The sequence below is a fragment of the Molossus molossus genome, unplaced genomic scaffold (genome assembly GCF_014108415.1).
Source record: "Molossus molossus isolate mMolMol1 unplaced genomic scaffold, mMolMol1.p scaffold_m16_p_12, whole genome shotgun sequence".
NCBI lineage: Eukaryota > Metazoa > Chordata > Mammalia > Chiroptera > Molossidae > Molossus > Molossus molossus.
In genome coordinates, this window is record NW_023425347.1 from 71851899 (window position 1) to 71872610 (window position 20712).

The 20712-nt window shown below is 52.8% G+C and overlaps 3 protein-coding genes and 1 pseudogene across 3 annotated transcripts; 2 read left to right on the forward strand and 2 right to left on the reverse strand.

Annotated features, from left to right (window-relative positions):
* Positions 1–1831: 1831 nt before the first annotated feature.
* On the reverse strand, positions 1832–7546 carry BTBD19 (BTB domain containing 19). The gene is made up of 8 exons (XM_036257130.1): positions 7444–7546; positions 6045–6258; positions 5900–5953; positions 3124–3183; positions 2968–3036; positions 2523–2654; positions 2272–2397; positions 1832–2125 (listed from the first exon to the last, which is right to left on the reverse strand). The coding sequence occupies exons 1-8, from the start codon at positions 7524–7526 to the stop codon at positions 1991–1993; spliced, it is 873 nt and encodes a 290-aa protein (XP_036113023.1). The 5' UTR covers positions 7527–7546; the 3' UTR covers positions 1832–1990.
* Positions 7547–9057: 1511 nt separating this feature from the next.
* DYNLT4 (dynein light chain Tctex-type 4) lies at positions 9058–10369 on the forward strand. The gene is made up of 3 exons (XM_036256150.1): positions 9058–9169; positions 9541–9596; positions 9699–10369. The coding sequence occupies exon 3, from the start codon at positions 9710–9712 to the stop codon at positions 10367–10369; it is 660 nt and encodes a 219-aa protein (XP_036112043.1). The 5' UTR covers positions 9058–9169; positions 9541–9596; positions 9699–9709.
* A 12-nt stretch (positions 10370–10381) lies between these two features.
* On the reverse strand, positions 10382–15474 carry PLK3 (polo like kinase 3). Its single transcript, XM_036256151.1, has 15 exons — positions 15025–15474; positions 14771–14878; positions 14560–14676; positions 14294–14423; positions 14111–14198; positions 13191–13286; positions 12903–13101; positions 12661–12787; positions 12377–12468; positions 12042–12135; positions 11823–11906; positions 11567–11729; positions 11287–11416; positions 11016–11129; positions 10382–10907 (listed from the first exon to the last, which is right to left on the reverse strand). The coding sequence occupies exons 1-15, from the start codon at positions 15232–15234 to the stop codon at positions 10716–10718; spliced, it is 1944 nt and encodes a 647-aa protein (XP_036112044.1). The 5' UTR covers positions 15235–15474; the 3' UTR covers positions 10382–10715.
* A 4827-nt stretch (positions 15475–20301) lies between these two features.
* Positions 20302–20401, forward strand: LOC118627334 (annotated as a pseudogene).
* The last annotated feature ends 311 nt before the right edge of the window (positions 20402–20712 follow it).

Below are 20712 nucleotides of genomic sequence, written 5' to 3' on the forward strand. Positions count from 1 at the left end.
AATTAAAAAATGTCATCACTGAACATTTACAGACTACTGTTTAAGTGATAGGGACTGGGACACAGAAATTAACAAAGCCCCACTCCAGATCCCAGGGATCTTTCTCCAGGGAGATTCAGGCCCTCAGGAAGACCAAAATTTGTAATGCATGAAAGACTAGCATGGCCCTGGCCGGTTTGGCTCAGTGGTTAGAGCGTCGGCCTGCGGTCCGGAGAGACCCGGGTTCGGTTCCCGCTAAGGGCACGTACTTCGGTTGCAGTTTGTCCCCGGCCCTGGTTGGTCGTGTGGGTGGCAGCCACTCAATGTGTCCCTTCACGTCAATGTTTCTCTCTCTCTCTCCCTTCCTCTCTCTCCCTCCCACTCTATCTGTACAAAAAGTGGAAAAATATCCTCGGGTGAGGATAAAAAAAATAAAATAAAATAGACTAGCATGGGGAGTCTTCAATAACCAAGAGAGTAAATCCAGAGCTAGAGGACTAGTGCCTTCAGGGCCAGTGATAAGCAGATAGTTGAAAGAAAAGCTGCTATTATTTGAAACCACTAGTAAAATTTGAGTACCCTGAAAGCAAAATAGATTATATTTTGTCCTGAGGGCAATGGACATGATGAGCGACTCAATAAGGGGAGTGAAGGCTGACAATCTTAGCTAAGTCTAGCAGCAGAGTGGGAAATGAATTTGGGGAAAAGGGGGCGCTAGAATGAAGGCAAGAAGACTAATTAGAGTCTGTTGCAATAAATCCTGCCAAAGATAGGATTGAACTGGGGCTGAAAGAGTTAAAACAGCTGTAGAGATATTGGAAAGAAGGAAAAATAATTTTTCCTCTACTCTGAGGTCTTGGCTGAGACCCCTGTAATAAAAAACAGATTAACAAGAGAAAAACAAACAAGTTTATTAACATATATACTTCATGTATACATAGGAGATAACCAGGGAAAAATTAGTAACTTCCTGGTGTGGCCTAAAATGCCCGCTTAGAAACCATCTTCAACTAAAGACAAAAAAGAAAAGGGAGGTAAGATTCTCTTTTTTCTTTTTTGGTACATGCCCCTAGCGGGAACCAAACCTGGAACGCTCTGGTCCGCAGGCCTATGCTCCAACCGCTGAGCCAAACCAGCCAGGGCTGATAAGATTCTCTTGAGTTAGTCATCCTTTTCCTGGTACTAAGAGGGAGGCACCCTTACAAATGAAGATTTCCTTTATGAATAGAAATTTCCCTTACGAAAAGGGTTACTTCTACTCTGTTTTCAGAGCTTCTCCTGTTTCTCAAAATAATCAGTTTAAAATAATCCTTATGCCCAAAAGGCATATTTTGGCTTGGCATATTCTGCTACCCTTCAGTCTCTTAGAAGGTAGAAGCCAGGAGAAGCAGATGGGAATAAGACCCAGGTTTCTGGCTTCGGCACTCAGGGAGATGAGAAACACCGCGGAGTCAATACTGGGGAAAGATGAGAAAGCCCAATTTTGAACTGAGTCTGAGGTGTTCGTGGGGCATTTACAAAGCGAACTCCAGGAGGTAGGTCTGGAATTAAACAAGGGGCTGAGCCGAAAAGCTAGGATATACTGTAGTTATAAGAGTAACTGGGGCGAGAATGCCCAGGGTCCCAGTGTAGAGTCAGGTTGTGGTGGGGGGGAAAACGACTTTGGTTTTTAACCTAGCTTGGACGCTGGGCCCAAGCCCACGCCCTTTCCTCCCCCTCCACCCTCCTCCCCCTCCTCCCCTCCTCCCCCTCCTCCCGTCCAACCGTCCGCCCGTCCTTCTCCCTCCACCCCTTCCTCCCCCTCCACCCTCCTCCCCTCCTCCCCCTCCTCCCGTCCAACCGTCCGCCCGTCCTTCTCCGCCCCAACCACAGAGCTTCTGGCCAGACAGCAGTTCTTCCCGCGCCCCGCTCGCGAAGCATGCTGGGAGCGGAAGCCCGCACAGAAGACCGAGCCTGTCGGGAGATGTAGTTTAGGACAGACCCAGAATTCCTCGCAAGACTTGGTCTTTGGTCACTTAAAGGGCAAGTCCAGAAAGCGGTGATGCTCCCGGGGCAGGGTGCCCCTGCGGCGGCGGCACGAGGCACCTTGGGCCGCATCTCCTCTCCGCAGAGCGTGGCATTTCCACGCCTCCACGATCTGCTCCACCTGCAGGGGAAGGAAAGTCACCGTGGAGTCCCGCAGTGCCCAGCTCATCCCGCAGTGCCCCTCACCCCGAAGAACCTGCCCCCCCCCCCCCGCGCCTTCCCCCCTCGCCGTTGAGTGGATCTGAGCCTGGTTCCTCGCGTCCGCACCGGGATGAGCGGCTCCCTCCGGTTTTGCTCTTCCAGGGCACTCAGCTCCGCCGGGGCCAGCAGGGCCAGTCTCAGCTCCCGTACCACCGGGGCCGCTACCTCGGCCACAGGCCTCTCCAGCACCGCCTGCGAACACCAGCCCTGAGCGCCGACGGGCGGGGGCTCCTGGCCCGCCGCCTGCCGCCTGCGCAGGCTTCCTGCGGCCCGACCCTTCAGCCCCCTCAGCCCGCGCTCCCCTTCGCCCCACTCACCGCGCCCACGCGCGCCCAGCTCCGGGCCGCTAGGACGAGTTCAGCCTCGTCCACGCAGAGCTTGTCACTGCGCAGCAGGGACAGCAACGCGGGCGCTGACAGCTCCAGGAAGCCTTGGGTCCGAAGTACCTCCTGTGGGCCCGAGAATGGGTCAGGGAGGAGCAGAATGAGGTGTGTGGAATTGTGAAGATGAAAATGGGGAGCTGGCCCGGCTGGTGGTTGAGCGTGGACCCATGCACCAAGAGGTCCCGTTGGATTCCCGGCCAGGGCCCAGGTTGTGGGCCCAGTCCCCAGTGGGGAGCGTGCAGGAAGCAGCCAATCAGTATTCTCTTTCATCGATGTTTCTTTCTCTCTCTCTCTCCCTCCCCCTTCCTCTCTCTAAAAATCAATAAAGAAAAAAAAACATTTTTTTTTTTAAGGAAGAAAAGAAAATGGGGAGTGGTACCTGGCAGTGGGCCTCTATGAAACGTATGCAACGCTCATGCAATGGTCCCAGGCCAAAGGTTACAGCCACCTGGGTGTTGAATATGGGAGATAGAGTTCGAGATGAGAGCCCAGCCCTCCACAATGGCGACTACCTGCCTGGTCCAGCAACACCCACCTGCAGGGCCTCACAAACCAGCTCCACGTCCAGCACTTTCACCACAAATTCCAGGCATAGCTGGGAAGAGAAATGAATGTGGGTTGTGCAGAGGTATCCTTGCTCCCAGACCCAAACCCATCCAGAAGCAGTGGGCAGGCTTGGAGCAATCAACCACCCAGGCTCCTAGTAGGCACAGGTCCATTGACTTCCAGGCCAGAAGAGACAGGGAATCACCAGGGCCTAAACCTTGGCAAGCCAAATCCACGAGCCCACCTTCTAGCACATTCCTCACTAATCAGACTAGATAAGAGCCATGCAAAAATTCCACTCTCCCTTTCACTCAGGAAGCTTATCTTACTCTGCTTGTCCCCCTCGTGACTTAAAGACACTCAAAAACAGAAGTAGAAACTTGAATTTCATCCCTGATAGCTCCCTCTCATCCTTACATCCAGAAAAAGCACTGAACTGGTTGGTTGAGCATCAACCCATGCACCAAGAGGTCGCCAGTTCAATTCCTCCTCAGGGCTCATGCCTAGGTGGCAGGCTCAGCCCCCAGTTGGGGGCATGCAGGAGGTAGTTGATAAGTAGATATTTCTCTCTCATTGATGTTTCTATTTCTCCCTCTCCCTTCCTCTCTCTAAAAATCGATAAAAACATATTTTAAGTCCTGGCTGGTTTGGATCAGCAGTTGGAGCGTCAGCCCAGGGACCAAAGAATCTCGGGTTCAATTTCAGTCAAGGGCATGTACTTTGGTTGCGGTTTGGTCCTCTGGCCCTGGTCTGGGTCTTGCGGGGAGGCGACCAATAGATGTGTCTCTCTCACTTTGATGTTCCTCTCTCTCTCTCCCTCCCCCTCCCTCTCTATCTGAAGATAAAATGGAAAAATACCCTTAGGTGAGGATTAAAAACAAACATATTTTAAAATAATAATAATAACGCACTGAATCATGCCACTTCCACTTCTCTCAAAGCCATGAAATGCTCCCTCTCCCTTCCTCTCTCTAGAAATCAATAAAGGAAAGAAAAAGAAACATCGCCCTGGTCACTTTGGCTCAGCGGTTAGAGCGTGGGCCCCGCGGACCAGAGAGTCTGAACTTCAGTTCCCACTAAGGGCACATACCTTGGTTGCAGTTTGTCCCTGGCCCTGGTTGGAGTTGTGTGGGTGGCAACCATTGGATGTGTCTCTCTCACGTCAATGTTTCTCTCTCTCTTTTCCTTCCTCTCTCCTTCCGGCTCTATCTCAAGATAAATGCAAAAATGTCCTCGGGTGAGGAAAAATAATAATAAAATAAAAATTTTTTTAAAGAGCCCTGCCCTGGCCGGTTTGGCTCAGTGGTTGGAGCGTTGGCCTGCGGACCAGAGAGACCCGGGTTTGGTTCCCGCTAGGGGCACATACCACCAAAAAAAAAATTTTTTTTTAAAAAAGAAACATCGATGTGAGAGAGAAACATTGATTGGCTGCCTCCTGCATGCCTCCTACTGGGGATCAAGCCTGAAACCAGGGCATGTGCTCTGACCAGGAATCGGACCCGGACCTGTCAGACCATGGGGTGACACACAATCCACTGAGCCAAACCAGCCAGGGTGCAGAAGTCCAAATTTTTTTTTTTTTTTAACATCCTCACCCGAGGACATTTTTCCATTTTTTGTTCAGGTAGAGTGGGAGGGAGAGAGAGGAAGGGAGAGAGAGAGAAACATCGATGTGAAAGGGACACATCGAGTGGTCGCCACCCGCACAACCAACCAGGGCCGGGGACAAACTGCAACCGAAGTACGTGCCCTTAGCGGGAACCGAACCCGGGTCTCTCCAGACCGCAGGCCGATGCTCTAACCGCTGAGCCAAACCGGCCAGGGCAGAAGTCCAAATTTTTAAAGGTTCTTCATGAGCCAGTCCCTGGCAACCTCTCCAATCTCATCTCTCCTTCGTCTCCTCTCACACTGTTAGTCCAGCCACACTAAATGTTTGTCTCGTCAGCTACTTTCATGCTTCTGTGACTAGAATGCCATCTTTCTTTTTTTTTTTTTTTTTTATCCTCACCCTAGGATATTTTCCATTTTTTGTACAGATAGAGTGGGAGGGAGAGAGAGGAAGGAGAGAGAGAAACATCGACGTGAAGGGACACATCGAGTGGCTGCCACCCGCACGACCAACCAGGGCCGGGGACAAACTGCAACCGAAGTACGTGCCCTTAGCGGGAACCGAACCCGGGTCTCTCCGGACCGCAGGCCGACGCTCTAACCGCTGAGCCAAACCGGCCAGGGCTAGAATGCCATCTTTCTACTTCCTCCTCTGAGCAAACTCCTACCCATTCTACCTGACCCAACACAAGTGTTTCCTCCTCCAGGAATTCTTTTCCTCCTCTCTCCATGGTGGTGAGACTAGAGAGAGAGGCCCTCTATACAGATTCAGCACCATTTCCTCTCATTTATCACACTTCTTATGCTACTTGGTTAAGAGAGGTCAAGTGGAGACTGAAGAGGCCATGTAGCCCAGCCCTCCACACAGGAGAGTTTTCATGTTTATCTCTCTTTGAAGAACAAGGATCAAGGCTGACTTATTTGGTATCTACAGCTCCAGCCCAAAACAGTCTATATGCCCTCACCACACACATAAGGAATGCACGTATCCTTTGGCACACAGGCACACATACATGCCTATTAACACAGAAAGATAGCCATACTTTTCTCTGTATTGGTACATGTTCCTCTTCAGGACAGAATAAGTGTGAGGATGGGTATGTATGAGTCCATAAGAGGTAAAAGAAATGGGACAGGGGACTGCCACATAAACCCACCTCTCTCAGTTCCTCCAGCCCATACTCCACAGCTGCTGTCAGTACCTCCAGCACCTGCAAAGTGGGTGGTTGTAATGGAAGAGTTCCTTCTGCCCTTCAACCACCCTCTCCCTCTCCCACCCAGACCTCTACCCAGTGGGCTCACAGAATGGCGGTGCAGCTTGACACTGTTGGTGTACAAGAACTCCAGCACTGCCAGGAAGGCCTCAGCTGGTACGGTGCTTAGCACCACCGGGCTGGGCACCCCAGGGCCTGGCTCTGGGCCCAGAAGTCGCTGGAAAAAGTTGCATCTACAGGCCAACAAGCACCGGTGGGCAAACACCTCCTGCCGTTCTTGACCGACCACAAAGCGAACATCACTGTGGGAGAGACAGGCAGAGAGCCAGGGGAGAAGAGGCCAGAGTCTAGGGTGCAACTCTAGGCTTTGCCTTTGCCCATTCTGGGCCTTTGTTTCCTTATCTGTCCTAGAGGAAACAGGGCTTAGTCCTTCCAGCTGAAGGTCTGGGACACGCAGGCCTGGGTTCTAGTCCCAGCTCCACCCTATAGTAGCTCAGGCAAGTGACTTTCTACCTTTGAATCTCAGGTTTCTCCCTTGTGAAATGGGCTGATAATCCCAAACTCTCAGGTCTCAGAGGAGGTGGCTATGCCTGATCGCTGAAGAGCTCCAGGGCTGATGCAAGATTGATGGCACATACCCCTCTCCTCCCCAGCCTGAGTCGTGGGGGGAAGGGAAGCCCTTCTTGGCTACTCCACAGACTGCAGATTCAGCTTTTCTCAGCTTCCTTCAGGCAGGAGGGTGTAGGAGGATGGGGGTACAGAGTGCACTGACTGCAAACAGACACAGCAGTAATGCACCATCAAGAGGCCAGACCACATTTTCCATCTTCATGATCATTTCCGGCCCAGACTCTGGGCCTCTGACAACACAGTGTGTAGGAGGCAGGAGATGAAACTTGAGTTTCTGGAGCCTCTTAGTCCCTGTTTCAAGGCTTGGGGTTCCTACCACTCAGACTAGACTGTGATCCCCAAAGCAGTAAGATTATGGGATTCACCAACCCTTGTGGAAGAGTCCAGCTCTGAACCAGTGAGGACAGAAAGCTACATTCTCGTTCTCTGGACCAGCCCTGCTCCCATACTCTATCCCTGGTTTCAGACACCACTAGTATCCTAGGCAAACACTGAACCCCAGGCAGCACTCTTGAACTACTTCTTGTCTGAGTCTCTGGCTCAATCCCTTGAACTTTGCAGGATCATCTGCTCCTCTGCCTCCCCAGGGAAGGACTAAAGTTAGGCCCCATCTCTCAGTATCCAGAAGAGAAGGCTCTTCTTCTCTGCCAGAAGCCCAAGATCCAAAAAAGAAGACCTTTGCTTGAGGTCACAGTCACCCACTGCCCTCCACCTCTGGCTCTCAGGATATCATGGCCTCTTAATTCAGCGAGAGGGTCAAGTCCTAATTCCCCACCTCTTCTGTACCCAGGGCTTCCTCAGAGTCATGGCACCCAGCAGAGCCAGCTATAACCCACTGACAGGGCCAACCCCCTCACCTGTATAGGCGGCTGTTGACGAGGCTTCGGAGTGCTTTGGAAAAGGGCTCAGCCTCCCCATGCACCAGTCCAGGGCCCTCCATGGTTGGGGTGGGGCAGAGGAGTTAAGTGGGTGAAATAGCCTAGTAAGCCTTTGTCAGTTGGTATGTGGGAGGCAGGAGTTCGGAAAGAGCAAGAGGCCTAGCCAGGCCTTACAGCTGGTACGTTGACTAGAAAGGCCTGAGAGGGAGGGGCAGGAGCTTGGGAGGCCTGTTTGCTGAGAAGCTGTTTAGGGATGGGGCAGGAGAGGCCCAGGTTCCTGAAGAAGGCATCAGAGTCTGGTGGAAGGGGCAGAGCCCGGCTTGGGGATGAGGACTCAGGGAGGGGACCAAAAGAGGCCAAGTTGGAGCAGACCAGATGGGGGAGGAGAGGCTAGCTGCAAATGAGGCCCCAGCTGGGAGCCTGTCCAGGCAGCTGCTAGGGTGGGAAGCCTGTGGGTTTCCAAGGAAACTAGAGCCTGGTCTGAGGAGGCCCCGCCCATCTCCCACAGGCCTAGGGAAAATTTCAGACCGCAGAAGGGCCCTAAGCAGAGTCTTAGCACCCTGGCCCCTGCCTGTTCTGGGTTCAAAGTTTAAACTCCCTGCCCTTCATACCTACCCCACCCACATGCACACAGGGTTTGGATCAAGTTAGCCAGGTCTGGGAAACCCCCCTCAATAAAGAGGGGAACCAGGACAGGAGTGCTTACCTAGCAACCCATGGCAACTTCATAACACAGACAAGGGGCCCTTACCCAGGGAAAACCCTGAACAGTTTTCAGGGCCCAAACAGGGCTTATTTGGGGCGGGGGGCAGTCCTGTCTCTCCCAGGGGGTGTCAGGTGAGGAGATGTCAGCCCTGACAAAGGAGTCATGGCCACTGGCATCCCTGAAATGCAACACAGGTGTGGTAAGGACAAGCCCCAGGGTACTTGGGTCAGGAGGCTGGATGCCTAGTTGAGTGTGAGCGCACCCCCCACCATGTGCTAAGGCATGAGTTGACGAAGTCAGCCAAGCCCCACCCTAGCTCAGCTCAGGGAGCGGAAATATTTGTCCTTGTTTAGACTGAAGGAGACGATAGAGTCATGATGTGCTCCTTCCTGTGGGCCCAGATCCTGACTTTTTTTTCCCCCTAATTGTTATTGGTCTGTTTAAGTTTCCTCTCTCTTAGTCAAGTTTTCTGACTCTTGAGCAGCCATCCCCTGCAGCAGCCTCAGGGTCTCCCCACATCCCAGGCCTCCGAGACTGCTCACAAGGGAAGTGAAAAGCCATTCTTCACAGGGGGAGAAATGAGGAGTGGCTTCAGAGCCCTGGAGTAGGGACACCTTTCTGATCAGAGCCCCTCTCTACATCTGCTCCTTCAGTTGTCCTTTCCAGGGTAGACTGTCCCTGGGCTCTAGGCCCTTGTTGTCCCCTCTCCCCTGATGACTCAGGCACCCTGCGCTCAGCATGTGCGCTCAGCATGTGCTCCGTAGTTAACACTCCCGGGTTAAGTCAGAGCCAGGTTGGAGGGAGGGAACCAGGAAGGGAGGAGTGCTTGCCCAGCAACCCATGGCAACTGCCACAACACAGGCAAAGGGCCCTTATTTTCCCACCTGCCCGGCAGGCCAGCCAGGCTGTGAGAGCTGGAGGCCAAAGGCGGCAGGTGACTCAGGGTGCCTGCGGGAGTTTCGGGAGAGGAGAGCAGCCATCCCGGAACTGTTTCTGGAGGTAGGTCCAGAGGCCAAAAGCAGAGGGTGGAAGGCGCTTCCTGAATCACCTGCCCCCGGCCAATTGTGGGGAGAAATTTGTGCCCACCATTCTAGGGGTAGGTAGGGGTGGAAGATGATGGGCTATACCCACAGGGCTAGATGGACCCATGGAGTTGGAGTTGGGTCTGTCTGTTCCTCCTTCTGGTTAGGGGTTGGAGGCACCACTGTCTAGGCAGAGGCAAAGGGCAGATACCTCTCCCTTCTCCTGCTGGCTAACCTCCACAGTGCCCTGGGGAAAGTGGAGCCATGGGACAGGGACTAGCCTAAGATGATAGTCTAAGCAGCATCTCTTTCCTTGTTTATGTTCCTAACAACCCTTAACCCTCTAAGCATCTAGGAATCCACTCAACCCCAGACTATTTGATTTACCTGTCTCCAAAACACAGGTAAGAAGAGGTTAGGGGGTAAAAAACCCTTATTACCAAATAAGAAACTAGATGGTATTCAAAGGTGGCCAGTGAAAGCCAATCCAAGTGTGGGTCTTTCAGCCAGCAGGTCCATGGCTGGCAGGCCTGTGCCCCCCGGATGCCAGGAGGAGGAGACTACCAAAGACCCCGGGTTGAAACTAGCACCAGTGCGGCCTCCAGGCCACCTGCCCAGCATTGATGAGGCCCGACCAGCAGGTCCTGGCCCAGGCTCCCGCCGTGGCTCCGTGCTGGGCCTGGCTTCATCCTTTTCCCACCGCAACTCGCTGGCTGGACTAGGTATGGGTCCTGGGGGTAGGCGACCATCCTTGGGCTCGGTGCCCCCTTTAGGTTCACGGGTCAGCTTCACTGGATTGTCCCTGGGACCTCCCCGGCGGATGGCGCCCTCTTATCGCACTGAGCCAGCGTCTGGGGAGCGCTGGGAGGCCACGAGAGCACAACGTGCCCTGGAGGAAGTGCTGGCCACAGGACTGCAGGACACAAGCTACTCTGGCACCAAGGTGGGGCTGCTGGTGCGGGAGCTGTGTGAACTGGTGCACATGCGTCTGAGAGAGCTCAGCCCACCGCGCTACAAGCTGGTGTGCAGCGTGGTGCTGGGGCAGCGCAGTGGCCAGGGTGCGCACGTGGTCAGTCGCGCGCTCTGGGACACGGCGCATGACGGCCTGGCCTCCGCCACCTTCACCAACGCCTCACTCTTTGCAGTGGCCACAGTCCACGGGCTCTACTACGAGTGAGGAGGCATCCAGTTCTGCAAAAACGGTTTATTATTCCAGGAGGAGGTCCTCCCTTGGGCGCACATCCCAATAAATAAATGTCAATAAATAAAAATGGTCCATAAATAATGCCCCCTAGCTGGGGGCTAAGGCTCAGGCTTTTCTTGGAGAAGGGGTAGGAGGCAGCTATGACAAGCAGCCTCCAACCTCAGTAAAGCTGGTCCCTGATTCCCTGGGGGATTAGGCCCAGAGCCCCTAGTGAGGCACCAAAGGGACAGGGAGGGTCACAGAGGCAAGGGCCAGAGCCTTACAGACACAGGCCTCAGGCCTAAGGGCTTAGGTCATAGCCCGCTCTGCAGGCTGGGGCCTAGGCCGAGCAGCGGTCCCGGAGCAGGCGCAGAGTATAGCGGAGCCGCTGCCGCAAGTCTGGGGAGCAGCCCAGCTGCCAAAGATGAGAAGCAAGGTAAGTACAAGCACTACGATTGCGGGCTACGAAAGTCACAAGGAGGGGCTCCCAGCCACTGAGGATCAGCTTGGTGTGGTCTCCATAGAAGTTCACCTGTGCACAGGAGGGTGGCAATGATCAGCGCGTAGGCCCACCATCCAGTTTCCTCCCAATCACCCTGTGCCTCCCAGACCTTCCCCCAATTCCAGGAGAAGCTCTTACCTGGACTGTGCCATCACTAAACAGCATGAGTAGCGCCTGATCAGTCTTGACCCACTGCAGCAGGAGTGGGGGGACAGGTACTTCCACTTCTTCCACACTGGGCAGATCTCCACCCTGGGGGCAAGGGTAAGTCACTTCTCTGACGAATAAGGCCCCTCCCCACTGGTCTCCTTTAGAGGTTCAGCCTTTGGCTTTGAGTCCTTCCACGAAGGAGAATAAGAAGGGACCAGGATGTGTTAGTCTGCAATGTGCCCCACCGCAGTCCACACACCTTCATGAGGTGTTGCTCCATGTAGGAGGCGAAATACCGCAAGACACCCAACTGAGGCTGCAGGCCCCGAGGGACAGCATCCACAGAGAAGGAAAAGTGCTTTGTGCTGGTGGGATTGTAGTGCACAGTCCTGGAGGGAAGGAGACAGAGGTCAGAAGGAGCCCTGCACTGATGCCCCTCCCCTGAGAGACCCCAGGCCCCAAGCCCAGGAGCAAACACCAAGGTGCAGCCCTGCTGGGTACAATGGCCTGGATACAAGGCACCACATAATAGCACTTACTTTCTGTTGGCCGACAAGGCCATGTGTGTGCCATTGTTGAAGAGCACGGCCACTCGGTGGCTGGACAGCTGATACCCAAAGCCAAACTTGTTTGAGTAGTCAACCCACTTGCTGACCCACACCAGAGGCTCTGGCTGTGCCAGGGGAGCTGGGTTCTGTTCCACTGTCATGGGAGAGGAAGGAGTAAGGACATGTTTCTGGCCTCCCAGCCAAAGAATTCCCACCACCATTCACATGTATCAGACCCCAACCTTACCTGGGGGCATGAAGGCCAGGCAGTTTCTTAAAGCACAGAGGGCTGACTCCACCACTGTGGCCACAGTCAGACCTTCTTCAAACCCTAAAGGGAACAGGTACTCAGAATTAGGCATTAGTCTCCTAGGACCAAGGTCATGTCCTTCTGCCCAGTCCTTCCCTCTGGTCCGTGGTCTCAGCCCCAGCAACCTCCAGCACCTCTCATACTCCGGCTGCTCACCATCTCCACTACTCGCCAGTGTCCCACGGGGTGAGCTGTCTTCAGGTGCTGTCTCTACCAGGCTGAGTGGGGCTGGACCAGAAGCTGCTGGAGCCTGGAGGGTTAAGTAGAAGAAGGGAGAGAAATAGGCCCCAAAATCCAAATCCTTGAGAGTCCATGGCCCAGCCCTACCCTGGCACCCAGGGCACCCCAGGTCAGCCCTGACTGGCTAATGAGACACAGCCAATTAGGCCACCACGAGGCTAGATGTTTCACCAGCCTCTTTTATCCCGAGCTTCCTGCAGCTGCTAGGGTGGGGGTGAGTCAGGGGAATACTGCCCACGTGAGCACCTCACCTCGGGCCTGGCATCCTGATGGCCAATGGACGTCCGAGTGAGGCCGCTCACCAAACAGGAAACCTCGTCCCGCTCCTTGGGATGGTTCTTACCTGGATAGGGGTGGATATAGCCCTCAGTATCCTGCTTCCCACAGGGATAATACAGATAGGCACACCTGAATGCCTATATAACACACACTCTCCCCAGGGACTCACAGGTACTCACATTCATACCACCACAATGTATGTAACAAGCCCCCCTGTTGCTCTGTACCCTCAAAACCACCAGCATCCCAGACTCACTCTTGTTCTTCTTCCTGCCAAAGAGGCTTTTGGTAACTTTGACAAACAGAATCCTAGCTGGGTTAAGGGGTATCAGGTCTGGGACTGTCACACAGCTGTTGATAGGGAGCCGGTCGGGGGTGTAGCCCTGAGGAATGGAACCATGTGAGCAGAAAAGAGAGCCAAAGGGGGTCCTGCACCTGTCCCCATTCAGTCCCCTGGGAATGGGCAAACTGAACTTAGGTGTCTGGTGAGCCACAGACCTTGGTAAAGAAATCATGGCGCAAGATCTGGTCAATTGAGGGGCGGTCCTGGGGCGAGGCTCGAAGGATGGCAGCCAGGAGCTGCCGGGCAGGCAGTGAGAGGCTGGCAGGCAGAGTATAGTGAACCTGTTTGATGCAGCGGTACGTCTCCTTCAGGTCAACTGTCTCAAACGGGGGGCTCCCACATAGCAGCGTGTACCTGTGGGGCAGAGATAAGGGGTCAGGAATAAAGTGGAAGGTATGCCCCACCCATGCACCTATCTGTGTACAGATGACCCTGGGACTCACATGACACAGCCCAGGGACCACACATCTGCCTCTGGGCCGTGGCCCTGTCTCTGCAGCACTTCTGGAGCCACATAGTTAGGAGTGCCACAGATGGTCCTGAAAAGGGGTAGGGAGGAGAGGGGAAGGTTTAGACCCAGCTCAGCTAGTCCCCACCCCATCCCTGCCCCCGCTGTGAGTCCAGACAAAGCAGCTGCCTGTCACCAAAGGCCAGAGAACTCTTGCTTGTCCTGGGACAATGGATGCTGGAGATGGCAGCTGAGTCCCCGCCCACCTGCCTGGCCCAGCTGCTCAGCTGCTCTGTAGCACAGAGGGAGGGAGGCCCTGGACCTCAACCCAGCCCCCTCCTCCAGGGTCAACAGAGGGTACATCACTGATCCCTTCCTCCTTCCCCCACTCCCGTCTGTCAGACACCCATACAGGCTGTCACCTCCTATGGTCTGTGCCACATACACACACCAACACCAGCTGTCACATCCCCCACAGACACTCATCTGTCACACATGCTATCTGTGTCACTCACACCCAGTCATGGCCACAGCAGGGTCTTCTTACACACATTCAGGGTGTCATGTCTTACCATTCCCATCCTCTCAGTCTGTCTCATACACACAATCCTTATGTCACCTTCCCCCATCCACACAGATCAGTCATACACCTCCAAGAACCCTTATACCTCATTTGTCTTGGGGACTCAGACATCCGTAGGGCCCTCAGCCTCTCCACCGGTCCCAGTAACCCAGGCTGCCACCTCCACCTTCACATACACAAACAGCTCATTATCTCTCCCCCATCTATCACACACACACACACACACAGACACACACATCAGGAAATCACCATGCTTCCCACATACTGTCTGTCAAATACATCATCTGTGTCACACACAGACTTTGGCTACCCCACCCCCCTTAAATACTCACTTCTTCCTATGCTCTGGGGGCTCCAACCGGGTTGCCAGCCCAAAATCCCCCATCTTCAGTTCCATGTTCTCAGTGATAAAAAAATTTCCTGGAAGGGGGCAGAGAGGTGTGTCACACTCCTTCCTATACCTCCCCACCTCCACGCCCCCCCCCCCCCCACGCTGCTTGGCCCAGGAGTCTCACCCAGCTTGAGGTCTCGGTGCAAGATGCCTCGCTGATGCAAGTACTTGAGTCCGGAAAGAATCTGTCGCAGGTAGTAGCGCACCTCTGGCTCCAACAGGGTGTGCCGGGCCTTCCAGATGTGGGCCAGGGACTACAGACAGCCACTGCCTCAGTCCCTGGTCTACCCTCCCTGACCCTCCCTCCATCTGTGCTTGATGAGGAAGAGACAGGATCTCCAGCTTTGGATCTTAAGGCCCCTTTACACTTCACCCCACATCACCACCCACCTTTCGGCTGCAGAGCTCCAAGAAAATGTATATGTTGTCAGCATCCTCAAAGTGATGTGAGAAACGTACGATGTGGCGGTGCTGCAGGCCGCGGTGCAGCTCAATCTCATTGAGGATCTGCAATAGGAGGGCAGAGTTGTCATCCTTCAGAGGCTCCCATGCCACTGTCCTCACCCCACCCCTTGTCCGCTGGGCCCGGGCCCGAGCCCACCTTCTCGCGCTGGTGCGGCTTGGTAATGCGGCTCTGCGAGATGACTTTGACCGCGTAGGCGTTGCCGGTCTCTGTGTCAGTGGCCTCGTAGCAACGGGCGAAGCCCCCCTACGAAGAGAGGGCATCAGGGCTGGTGCTCCAAGGAAGGCCGGATCTGGTCCACAGAGGTCTCAAGCACCCTCACCGCGCCCGGCGCGGGCATAGAGGCTGGCAAGGGGCCCCCTCCACTCTCGCTAGCACCATTCCCAGCTCACCTTGCCCAACAGGCGGCCTTTGAAGTAGGTGCGGCCGCTTTCTGGGTCCGTGATGAGGCGCCCGGGATCCGGCGCCGGCGGCCCGGCCAGCGTCTCTAATTCAGGTCCCGGCACGGCAGTCGGAGGCGGCCCGGGCCCGGCGGGGGGCGCGGGTGGAGCAGCCGCACGCTGGAAGGGGCGCGGGGACAGGACGCCGGCCGCGGGCTCCATGCGGACCGTGAGTCGCAGCGCAGGTCCGGCTTGCTCGCGGTTCCACCCCACCCCGGCCGCGCGTGGCGCTGTCCGGACTTGCTACGCTGGGCTCGCGCCCGAGGGAGCCCGGCGTTTTTATCAATGAACGCCTGCCCCTCCTGGCGTCTCGTCATTGAGAGCCCGCCCCCTTCCTGGCGGCGAGGCGCCGGGAAGCTACCGCCTGCCCCAGGCCTTACATCACCAGGAAGCTCCTCCTCCCACCCAACCCACCTCGTGGCCCAGCCTCCAGCTCACGTCTTAAAGACGCAGCCACACTGCTAGTCGCCATGCGGATTCCACCAGGATGGAGCAATCGTTCCTCCGTCCCTACCCAACCGCCCCGGTGACTGGGCGCCCATTTCTTTCCCAGTCCTTCGGGGTTCATGCTGAAGTCCGAGTGGGTTCTGGGCATCTGCGGAGTTTCTCCAGCAACTAGGTAGACCAGCGTTCCAGCAGGGAGAGGAGAGGCAGGGCCAAACCTTGCTTTCACCCGGTCGCCTCACCAACACTCCCCTTTAAGTGCTTAGGTCCCTGGCCAGAGCCCACAGGCCCAGCCCAGTGCTGCCCTCTACGGACCTGAGAGGAATTGCAGACTCCGGAGCTGAGCCTGGCTTGCGCCAGGGGAGGGGGCAAGAACCGGGCGGGGCCCGGAGCTGCCATGCTGTTTCGGGGTCAGAGCCTGGCATTCAAGGCTTTTACCATGCTCCCGGCCACATCTTTTGCTACCCACTTTCACACGCGAAGGGCAGATCTAGGGTTCCGGCGGGGTCCCCTGTTCCCTTTCCTAGAAACACCCACTGACCTGAGCCAGCAGCCAGTGTGCCGGGGTCTGAAGGCCAGAAAATGAAGAATGGGAACTGGATTTTCTCAAACCTAGCAATGGACCCCTAGAACCCTGGTACATGCCCACCCTTCCCAGGGCCAGAGACAGAGAGGTGCGGTCATAACCCCTCTGGAGTATTTGTCCCAGGATCACAAGTGTCCTCCTGGCCTTGTCCTCCTCACCTTTCTACCCTCACTCTGTACAATCCAATCAGTGATTAAGCCATTCAGTTCTCAAAGATTTATTGAGAGCACCTTCTAAGTGCCCAGCACTGTCTGAATAAGACTGGTCAAGGATACAGTCCTCCTTTAATTTATAATCGGCTTGACGGAAACACAACAGGTAAATATGTAATTAAGGTAATTGTAAGCTGTGAAAAATGCTATGAAGGAAGTAAACAGAAGAGTAACCAAAGACCCTACTTTAGAAAGAATAGTCAGGAAAGTAAACAAATATTTTTTGAGTACCCAAGTCATGTCAATTTTATCTCTCAAACATCTCTGAAATCTATCCACTTCACTCCATTTTCCCCTACACCCTAATCTGGGTCACAATGTCTCTGGCTGGGATTACTGCTATAGCACCTTGCTGGTCTCTGCCTTTAGTCTCACCTCCATTTCATCCTCCTTCCATATAGCCATCCTACCCAATCTCTCATCAGGTCCTCAAGGGCATACTTCTCTAACCTTGCCCTTCACAGCCAGTGAAGGGAGAACCAAAACAGCCTGAGATATGGAGAAATACTAGTAGCTCAGATGAGGGGGAGTGGAAGATGGGGCTGGCAGGAAGGCCTTCAGTGCGAAATTCAGAAATTTGGTTTTTATCCTACAGATCAACAATTTTCCCTGGGGGAGATGGTAGCGCTAGGGCCAGAAGGGACAAATCCACAAGGAAACAGGACTGAAGTATGTATACCTTGAAAAGGCATATTTGATATTGCAGTTTTATTTTGGAAAATAAAGCAAAATGTATTTATATTAGTCTACTGGGTTTGCCATATCAAAATACCAGAGAGTAAATGCCTTAAATTACAGAAATGTGTTTTCTTACAGTTCTGGAGGCTGGACGTTTAAGATCAAGGTATTGATAAGGTTTATTTCTTCATAGACTGAAGATGCAGTCTTGTCCTTCTAACTTTTTTTTTTTTTTGATACGTGCCCTTAGTGGGAACCGAACCGGGACTCTCTGGTCCACAGGCCGATGTTCCAACTGCTGAGCCAAACTGGCCAGGGCTTGTCCTTCTAACTTAACATGATCTTTTTCTTTATGTCCTAATCTCTTCTTCTGATAAAGGCATCAGTCAGTGAGCCCAGGCCAGGTAGCTCAGTTGGTTAGAGTGTCCTGATAAGCCAAGGTTGAGGGTTCAATCCCCAGTCAGGGCCCATACAAGAATTAATCAATGAGCCCTGGCCTGGTGACTCAGTTTGTTGGAGCATCATCCAATACACCAAAAGGTTGTGGGTTCAATTTCTGGTCAGGGCACATACCTAGGTTGTGGGCTTAATCCCTGGTCAGAGAGTGTATGGGAGACAACCAATCGATTTTTCTCTCTCTCTAAAGTTCAATGGAACCCTAGCCGGTTTGGCTCAGCGGTTAGAGTGTAGGCCTGCGGTCCAGAGAGACCCGGGTTTAGTTTCCGCTAAGGGCATGTACCTTGGTTGCAGTTTGTCCCTAGCCCTGGTTGGTTGTGCCGGAGGCAGCCACTCGATGTGTCCCTTTCACGTCGATGTTTCTTTCTCTCTCTCTCTCTCCCTCTCACTCTATCTGAACAAAAAATGGAAAAATGTTCTCGTGTGAGGATAAAAATAAATAAATAAATAAAGTTCAATGGAAACATATCCTTAGGTGAGGATTTAAAAAACAAAAGAGCCCTGGTTGGTTTGGCTCAGCGGTTAGAGCATTGGCCCACAGACCAAAGAGTTGCAGGTTCGATCTGGTCAAGGGTACGTATCTCAGTTGCAGTTCATCCCCGACCCTGGACGGGGTTGTGTGGTAGGCAACCAGTCAATGTGTTCCTCTCATGTTAATGTTTCTCTCTCCCTCCCTCCCACTCTATCTGAAGATAAATGGAAAAATATCCTTGGGTGAGGATTTTAAAAAAGAAAAAAGAATCAGCAATGAATGCATAAATAAGTAGAACAACAAATAGATGTTTTCCTCTCTCTCTAAAATCAATAAATAAATAAATTTAAAAGGCACCACTCAGGCCCGGCCAGTGTGGCTCAGAGGTTGAATGTCGACCCATGCACCAAGAGGTCACCAGTTCGATTCCCGGTCAGGGCACATGCCCAGGTTGTGGGCCTGATCCCCAGTGGGAGGCATGCAGGAGGCGGCCAATCAATGTTCTCTCTCATCGATGTTTTTATCTCTCTCTCCCTCTTCCTTCCTCTCTCTAAAAATCAATAAAGAAAAAAAACATTAAAAATGCACAGGGTACCTGAATAGACATTTTAATAATAAAAAAAAAAGGCACCACTCAGGTCAGATTAGGGCCCACCTAAAGGCCTCATTTCATAATTCACATACCTCTTTTTTTTTTCAATCCTCACCCAAGGGTATTTTTCCATTGAATTTCAGATAGAGTGGAGGAGAGGGAGGGAGAGAGAGGGGAACATCGAACCGCAACCAAGGCACGTGTCCTTGACCAGAATCGAACCTGTGACTCTTTGGTCCTCAGGCTGGCACTCTAACTGCTGAGCCAAACCAGCCAGGGCTAATTTACATATCTCTTTTTTTTTCCTTTATTGATTTTATAGAGAGAGGAAGGGAGAGGGAGAGAGAGATATAAACATCAGTGAGAGAACATCAATTGGCCATTTTCTGCACGCCCCCCACTGGGGATCGGGCCCACAGTCTGGACGTGTGCCCTGATTGGAAATCGACCAGTGACCTCTCTTAGTACATGGGTCGATGCTCAACCACTCAGCCACACTGGCCGTGCATACATACCTCTTTAAAGGTCTTTTCTCCAAATATAGTCACAATTCTAAGGTACTGTGGCTTAGGACTTTGTAGAGGAGTCAAAACTTCCTTCACCCATCTTAGGCTTTCAGATGCAAGCAAAAAAACAGATTAACAAAAGAAAAACAAACAGAAATTTATTAAGATGTATAACTTATGTATACATGGGACATACCCTGGGAAAATGAGTAACTCTCTCATGTGGCTTAGAATTCAGGTTTAAAGATCATTTTAATAGGGAAAGGGGAAGAGGAATGTAAGCCTTTTAGGGTAGAGTAAGTGATTTCTAGTAAAGATGAATGAAACAATAGAATTATGGGAGACAGGATAACTTGCGACAAAGTTTGTCTGGATGTGATACAGACTTTTAGTCTCCTCTCCTGTGATATGAAACTCCTAGGAAGGGGATTTATGCCCATTGAGTTCCTTTTGGAGGATCTGTCTTTAGGCAGATAAGGGAAATTCAAGGAAAGCCTCTCCCTGCATTTTCTGTTTTTCAAGTGCCTACAGCTCAAAGTAATCAATATACCAAAGTGGCATATTTTGGGGTATTTTATTATTTGGGCATATTCTGTTACCCTTCACTGTCTTCTCCCCTTGGAGGTTAACAAGGTTCTAGAGCCCTCCTCTGGGAGCCAGGACACCAGGAGGCGATCCTCCCAGGTGCTGTAACTGAAGGGCCTGGCAGCCTGCTCTGCCTCCTCCCTCAGTGCAACACATGCCACCATTAATGGGCCTATGCACCTGCCAAGCGCCAGGCACCGGGCTAAGCATTCACCTTATTGACTGCTCACAGTAACCTTATCATGTGGATATGATTGTTGTCCTCATTTCACAGATGAGGAAACTGAGACTCAAGGGTTTAAGCTTCTTGCCCAAGGTCACATATAGCTAGCTACCAAGCGGCAGAGCCAAGATCTGAACCCAAGATGTCTGACTCCACTATTAGCCTTTGCCCGAGCTTTCTCGGGGTCACTGGTTCTCTGTCCTTGCATCTGCCCTCCTACACTACTCTGTCTCCATGTCCCTCTTACTAGTGCCCTTTCTCCGCCCACAACCTTTGCCCCTGATGAGGTTTTTCTGAGCTCTCTGAATCTCCATCCCCAGAGGATGTTGTCAGGCCCACAGATGCTTGTGAGCACGTGTCCACACTCTATGCCCACTTGACAGCTCAGTCAAGAATCTCTTGGAAAAAATTAAAATTCAAAACAAACAAAAACAAATGGGCAAAAAAACAAGGAAAAAAAGAATCTCCTGAGGGCTTGCTTTGGCAGCACATATACTAAAATTGGAACTATACAGAGATTAGCATGACCCTTGAGCAAGAATGTCACACAAATAAATGAAGTGTTCCAATATGTTTTTATTGATTTTTTAGAAAGAAAGGAAGGGAGAGAGAGACAGAAACATCAATGTGAGAGAGAAACATCAATCGGCTGCCTCCTCCTGCACGCCCCCTTCTGGGATCAAGCCCACAACCCAGGCATTGAACCGGGCGGGACCTCTCTGTCCATAGGATGATACTCAATCCACAGAGCCACACTGGCTGGGCAGTGTTATATACATTTAAAAAAAAAAAATTCCTTGCCCTGGCCAGTTTGGCTCAGCGGTTAGAGCGTCAGCCTGCAGTCCCGAGAGACCCGGGTTCGGTTCCCGCTAAGGGCACGTACCTC

What these genes read in the sequence shown, in the direction of transcription:
- BTBD19 (XM_036257130.1), bottom strand. Translation starts at nt 7,526, where the DNA reads ATGGAGGGCCCTGGACTGGTGCATGGGGAGGCTGAGCCCTTTTCCAAA. An exon ending in TCAAGCTGCACCGCCATTCT is followed by an intron (nt 5,954 to 6,044) that starts GTGAGCCCACTG and finishes CCCACTTTGCAG; the next exon opens with GTGCTGGAGGTACTGACAGC. An exon ending in GGCTGGAGGAACTGAGAGAG is followed by an intron (nt 3,184 to 5,899) that starts GTGGGTTTATGT and finishes TTCTCTTCCCAG; the next exon opens with CTATGCCTGGAATTTGTGGT.
- DYNLT4 (XM_036256150.1), top strand. Translation starts at nt 9,710, where the DNA reads ATGGCTGGCAGGCCTGTGCCCCCCGGATGCCAGGAGGAGGAGACTACC.
- PLK3 (XM_036256151.1), bottom strand. Translation starts at nt 15,234, where the DNA reads ATGGAGCCCGCGGCCGGCGTCCTGTCCCCGCGCCCCTTCCAGCGTGCG. An exon ending in TGGTCCCTGGGCTGTGTCAT is followed by an intron (nt 13,102 to 13,190) that starts GTGAGTCCCAGG and finishes TCTGCCCCACAG; the next exon opens with GTACACGCTGCTATGTGGGA. An exon ending in CCTGGCCTTCATGCCCCCAG is followed by an intron (nt 11,730 to 11,822) that starts GTAAGGTTGGGG and finishes CTCCCATGACAG; the next exon opens with TGGAACAGAACCCAGCTCCC.